General features: G+C 39.8%; 2 protein-coding genes across 2 annotated transcripts in view; both read left to right on the top strand.

The window, feature by feature from the left end:
- The first annotated feature begins 1,436 nt into the window (after positions 1-1,436).
- Positions 1,437-2,168, top strand: LOC101299610 (uncharacterized protein At5g03900, chloroplastic-like). Its single transcript, XM_004306099.1, has one exon. The coding sequence runs from the start codon at positions 1,437-1,439 to the stop codon at positions 2,166-2,168; it is 732 nt and encodes a 243-aa protein (XP_004306147.1).
- A 2,748-nt stretch (positions 2,169-4,916) lies between these two features.
- LOC101299893 (lysosomal Pro-X carboxypeptidase-like) overlaps positions 4,917-6,872 on the top strand; it is a 7,157-nt gene continuing 5,201 nt past the window's right edge. Inside the window, exon 1 of the mRNA XM_004306100.1 lies at positions 4,917-5,167. Within this exon, the coding sequence (XP_004306148.1) occupies positions 4,917-5,167 (251 nt within the window). The remainder of the gene's footprint in view (positions 5,168-6,872) is intronic.

The raw sequence follows: 6,872 nt of genomic DNA on the forward strand, positions 1-6,872 counted from the left end.
GCTGTTACCGCCAGCAACAAAAGCTATAATCCTAGCTAGAAAAGCTACTACCACCGACTACGAAGCTACTACCGCCAGCAACAAAAACTACTACCGCCAGCAACAAAAGCTACTATTAACAACAAAAGCTACTAAAACCAACAACAAAAACTACTATTACAACAAACCAAAACTACTATGGATCGATGCGAGGAGAGAGACAGGCTCAGGCGATCTGAAAGGCATAGTCGTCGTCGTCGACAGAAACAAAGATGCAATCGAGCTCGAAGTTGTCGTCGTCGAGGCGCTGTCGACTGAAACTGAGATGCAGTGGAGGTCGAGCCGGACGATTGCCGTCGATGGATCATCTGAGAGAGAGAGATTTGCGTGAGAGGGAGGATAGAGACGTTTTAGGAACCACAAGTCTCTTATCTTTTAGAATAAGGATAAAATGGTCATGATGAAATAATTGGAGCAAGCAAAGTGGACTTATGTGGGTAAAAAAATTAAGGTGGACTTATGAAGGAGAAACTGTTGAGAATGAGACTTTTATGAAATTTTCTATATTCACTTTGATTATAGCATAAAACTCCATCTTTATAAGTCTGTAATCTATCTAAAATAGGTATGGATGAATGAATATGTTTATGATTTAGTTTATCTTTAGATTTCCTCTAACTTAGAAGGTGACCTAGTTACCGCCGAAGATCTCGATTCTCTTAAGATTCTGGCTACCCGCGCCGGGAGCCATTTAGGTTTATTTCTTTATTTAAAAGTGGACCAACCAACCTGCCTAGGCCCGGTCAAACTAGATTCTGCCTAGCCGGCCGAACAGTCAACTTAGCCCGCATAAACCCAATTCTCCATACCTTTTGTTAAAGGTGGACCAATCAACCTGCCTAAGCCCAATGCAAGTATACAACTACGAACCGCCTAGCCCGCAAAAGCCCAGTTTCCTCTAATCTGAGAAGTGTTCACGTCTTTGTTAATTATACTTCTGCAACAATCACAACTTGAACCGTACCCAAGTTCCTCTCACCAGTCTTGTGCTCCATTTTTTCCATTAGTCCTATCCAAAGCTGAAAGCTGCATGAACTCCTCCTTGTCTCATTTTCTTTCAATTAGTCCCATTCAAAGCTACATGAACTCCTCCTTGTGCACTTGTCAATGTTTCTTCGCTACTTGCAGAATAAGTAATTAGATAATATTCAGTCTATATGTATAAGAAACAGAACTAAAAGCACATGTATTTACCTGCATCCATTAGGAAGGGAATCAATTTACCTACACCCACTTAGGAAGCAATTTACCTACACTCACTAGGAATCAATTTACCTTCCATTCATGATGCCCTATAAAAGGTGTTACCCATACAGAGTTTTCTACAACCCTAAACCCTAACAACCATATATCAAGATTCCATTGACGCTATATCAGAGAGCAAGTACTCGATCGATATGGCGAGTTCACAAAACAGAGGTGAAGAGAATACTCATAGAGATCGGAGCCTTGCGGTTTTTTTCAAAGATCCAAATAGCGAGATCGAAGAAGAGAGATGGAAGCTGATCAAGGATCGTATCATCTCCAAGGGTGGTGTAGTTGTAGCCGAACATCTTGCCCAGTTTCTTGATCCTCTACAAGGAAAGGGGATCCATGAGGAAGCATACATGTTTCCTGTTCTTGTAAAATTCCAAGGCCGTCCTGTGATGGATGATCAATCTGGTCATGTTCTCTACCACTTTGAATCCCTAAAAGGGGCTATTGGTGGAGGAAGAAGTTTATTTTTTTTGTCGAATGGAAGAAGAGTTCCTGATGGTAAGTGTTTGGAGGAGAAGAAGTGGGAATTGACGAGTATAAGAGATCTTTGCTGGATATTGGTGCATATTGTAGGTTTTGGACTAGTTGGGGGATGGGCATATATTGCTGTTGAAAGCGAGTCGCCTGCTGGTTTTGTCAAGTTTTTTACTACCGTGATACCATTGCTTCCGATTGCTGCCGTTCTGTCGCTTCTTGTTTTGGAAGGGGGTAGCTTCTATTTCATGGTTTGCTTGTTTTATCCGATCATGAAAAATTTTGGTGTTTATAGAAGAAACCGAGCAAGACAGCATGCTGCTCTGGCGCTTCAATCCCCCAGTGAGCAACTAAGAATAAAGCTACAACGCCACGCTTTAGTGTGGAAGGAGTTCTGAAAACCAGTAATGTTATCTTCATATCTTCGATCATCATCTTGTTTAGGAATTAGTCGATATTTAGAGTTCACATGTAGTTTTTGCTATCATTGCAATATTCAACTTGGTTAACGATTATTAATTTAAAGCAATTGCATATATGGTTCCTCTTTAATATGCTATCATTGCCATGAGTACATTTCTTAACTTGAAGCAATTGTGTGATTGATTAACATATGCATATTCATGTAATTGATATCTAAAGGATGTGTATAGAAAGCTTTTGGGTGTAATTGCATAGGTAAAAAGAACAACAGAATCATAATATGGAACTTGCCGACTTGGGCTTTGTTACCGTTTTTCTGTATCAATATCTTCGGATCATAATATTATTGAATTTGGGCGTCCTTCCATTTTTTTCCAAATCTAAATTTAATGAAATAAAATACCAAAACCCCGTAACATAGTCTTTCTTTACGGCAGATATAGTGTTCCATATTACCCTGTCAAACCCTAACCCTGAACCAAATGCATAAACGCCACTTTTGAATAGAATCCCATCAATGGCTTCAACGACGGCCATCTCCTTCACTCTTCCACCAGCGCCTCTTCCTCGTCTCAACTTCTCTAATCCTTCTCCTCAAACCTTCCCTCTATTCCCTCGGAAGTTTCGACGATCTAGGGTTTTCGTGACCGGCGCGAGACCAATCCCCCGCAGCGGCGGCTCCGGGAAAGACAATGAGTCCCCTTCAGAATTGAAGCAACGTGAAAGAAAGGGAGTGCATGGCAAGAATGACGGTGAGATTCTGGTATCTTACAACAAGTTACCTAGGATCCTGAAACCACTTGCCTCGATTATGTTATTTGGATCCGCAGATGGTGCTCAAAACACAGCAGTTGAAGAAAGGAGACGTGAATTGGTTTTGCAGTACATGTCGTATAACAATGGTGCAACTCTTCCGGAAAAAGAGTATTATCGTTATCTTGCTAGGGTTCTTAAGGAGTGGCATACTGATGTTCAAGAACAAGAGGAGGAACGTTCAATGGAGATTGGTTTCCGGAGGCTCTTTAGAATTATCTCTGTAATGAAAAAGATCCTCAGCTGGTTTCGTAGCTGCATTCGTAGCATCTCCGACTTCGTTGGAAACATTTTCAGCTGCAATTGGACTTGGAAGATGCCGTGGTTTGAGATTATATTGCTACTTTGTGTCGTCGGTGTGGTTCTCTCAGTTCTTGGTATTTTATTCTTGCCGTTCTTTCTTATTTGGAAATGTTTGTTTAGAAGACCAGACCCACCCCCATCTCCACCGCCCTTCAATCCCAGTGTGGTGAAAAAATTGTTGCCGTTCATCAGTCCCGATATAGTGAAAAAATGGCTGCCGATCGATCCCAGTACTGTAGTGAAAGATTTGTTTCCGTTCATCAATTTCGATATAGTGAAAAATTGGCTGCCGATCGATCCCATTGTACTGAAAGATTTGTTGCCGTTAAATAGCGTCAGATTAGTGATGCTAGCGACCCAACTAAAGATTTTGATTCCAATGATGATCATGGCAGCTGCGGTGAAGTAGGAACAGGTATCAACATTGCTAAGCGCACAAAATGAAGAACCTCTGCGGCTCCTAATGGGATACGTAATATTCGTAATAAAGCAATTTTGCCAATTGTCATTACTTTGTTGGCCGTTTTGGTATTGATACATCTTTTCTAAGTAAATTTAGGAAATTACCAAACTTTTCTCCATCACAAATGTAGAGAGGGCAATACTGCTGACTTTGTTTGCAGATGTGGGAGTGTGGAACATTATATTCTCAATCTATGTTTGATTGCAAATGGTACTTTGTTCTATCATATATATTCAATAAAATGTGTTCTCTAATCTGCTCAATATACTTGTTATAATCTTTCCTCCTTGTTTTTTTCTTTTTCTTTTGTTTGAGTAAAATCAAATTTATAATCTATGGAGCAATCGAGTATAAAACTCACTACCACTCATTGTGACATTGAAGCTCACTTATTCAGTTATTCTGCTCAAAATTGGTTTAAGGAATTTTAGGTGCCTTAGAAGAAATCGGCTAGGGGATTTTATGAAATATCGCACCCACACAACCCTTCTTGCAATCACATGAACGATCAAAGTTCAGCTCGATATTCTGAGAGGTACGTAGGTGTTTACCTATTTCTTCTTGAACAGAAAGTTGATTAAATTCAATTCAGAAGTCCAAAACTCAAAATCAGCTAAATTTCAAGGAGGGGGGGGGGGGGGGGGGGGGAACCTTTTTTTATGCCCAATTAACGGAAATAACTTTATATAAGAAAATCGAAACCAATAGTTAACTTTCAAGGACTAAATTACCAAAGATTGCTATATATTTATCTGTGTATCGATCCTAACCCTAGCCAATATAAAAGTTTGGAATACAGAAAAGCTTCTATGGCATCCGCGGTTACGACCTGCTTGACTCTTCCACCAACACCTCGACCTCCTCATCACTTAATCTCCCTATCGCTCCTCCCAAAATACATCGTCCTTTCCAAACACCGGTTTTCCCTAGAAGTTTTTCTGCTAAGGTTCGAGAACCTAGGGTTTTAGTTCCCGTCGCGAGAAGCCTCGGCAGCTGCGCTTTGAAGAACAATGAGTTACCTTCAGATTTGACAAAGGGTGGAGGAAGAAGAACGTTGTATAAGTATTGGAGGCAACAAGCAGTACAAAGCGAGAACGAAAATCAGGGTCATGAAAATATTTCTGATGAGGAGTTGTACAAAGTCATGAAAATCCTAGTCTCTGTTTTATCATTCTTATCTGTGGATGGTGATCCGAATAAAGGAATTTCAGAAGAAAGATGCAAGTCGATTTTGCAGTATATGCCCTATAGTGATGGTGCTAATGATCATCTTCCTGAAGAGTATGCTCCTCATCTTGCAAGGCTTCTCAATAAGTACAGTGACATTCAAGCCACACAGCAACGTATTCGAGAGCTTGAACTTCAAGGGTTCAGAGGAAAGGTCCTCAGCGCGTTGTATGACTGCTTTTTTGGTCCCGAGTCTTTTTTGTGGCCGTGCTTCAAATGGGTAGCTGCTTTTTTGGCCCTGAGTCTTTTCTACTCTCTGCTATTTTCTGCCTTTGTCATCTATCGTTGTGCCGCAAGATCAGTGACGGAACGTGATGCTTGTTTTCTTTCGTTTTTAGTATTGTTTTCCATCGTTTTTGAGTAAACTTGGGAAATTACCAAACTTCTTTCCAACACAAATGTAGAGAGCAAGGGCAATACTCCTGACTTTGTTTGCAAATGTACGTGGGACGTTATATACTCAATATTTTGATTGCGAATGGTACCACTGTTTGGAGCAAGTAGAATGTTTACTCCTTTTTTTGAGTAAAATGTTTATATCATTCAATCAAGTTTATATTCTATGGAGCAAGTATAAGAGTCAGTATCACTGGTTGTAACATTGTAGCTCGCTTATTCTGCTCAAAATTGGATTAGGGAATTTTAGGTGTCTTAGAAGGAAGCGGCTAGGGGATTTTTAATGAAAAATCATCTGCTATTCTGGTACACTTGAGTAGTTTTATCAGCCCTCTAAGAGCACATGCAACAAAGGTTTAAAAGGATGGGTTGGGGTGAGGGGTGGACAGAAAAGAGAATGCAGCGGCTGGGAATTCATCTGGGTTAGCTATGGGTCCCATATGGGTTCGTCTGGGCTAACTAAATTGCGGGCAAGCCATGGATCAATCCTTAGTCTATGGATTGGTCTGGGCTAACTAAATTGCGGGCCCGACACCTCATCCCATTTGCTGCACAATAATTGTTTATCATTAAAAAAATATTTTTATAAAAGGTGAATCGTAATTGTTTCTTGGATTGGTCTTATTGTTGTATCGTCGAACCAAGGTCCAAAGACTGATTTGGATGAATAGTGGATTAGCCCGGGTTGAGGATTAGTCCAACTCACCTAAAATGGGTGCATTTGCTCTAAAGAGGTACATATGTACGTGTCCCTATTCTTCTTAAACAGAAAGTATATTATGGTTTAGGTGCTTCAACACAAGAGATCACTATTCAGAAAAAAAAAATAATAAAAGAGATCACTTGTCAATCAGAAGTCTAAAACTCAAAATCAGAATTATAAAAATTAAGGGAATTTTCTTTTGGTTAATTAACGGAAATAACCTAAAAGTTTTATCAAAGAAAATCAAATTTTAATATAATAAATAGAAGGGATAATGGAGTGAATGGATATTATCTATAAATAGAACCGGGCGTAGGGCGAGAAATTTTTAGATGCTACAGGAGGACCACGTGGCAGTATAATGTGGTCCTACATTCCAATCAAATATTGACACGTGAATTTATTACAACTAAAATATAAACTAAGGTTTTCTATTTTTTGTGAAATGACCTTTATGGGTCTTTGTTGAGTTTGGACTAGGGTTTGGGGTTAGGGTTTAGGGTTTAGGTTTAAGGTTTAGGGGTTAGGGGTTAGGGTTTTGGGTCTAAGGTTTAGAGTTTAGGGTCTAGGGTATAGAGTTTATAGTTTAGGGTTTAAAAAGCAACAACAAACCCAAAATTGTCTTTGACAAAATAGCTAATGTAATTTTTCCGTAATAAAATCCACGCATCGATATTTGATTAGAATGTAGGACCACATCATACTGCCATGTGGTCCTCCTATAGCGTTGAGAAATTTCTCGGCGTAGGGCTGAGCCTCCCACTTTGGCTGGGT

This window comes from Fragaria vesca, linkage group LG6, assembly GCF_000184155.1.
Source record: "Fragaria vesca subsp. vesca linkage group LG6, FraVesHawaii_1.0, whole genome shotgun sequence".
Classification (NCBI taxonomy): Eukaryota; Viridiplantae; Streptophyta; class Magnoliopsida; order Rosales; family Rosaceae; genus Fragaria; species Fragaria vesca.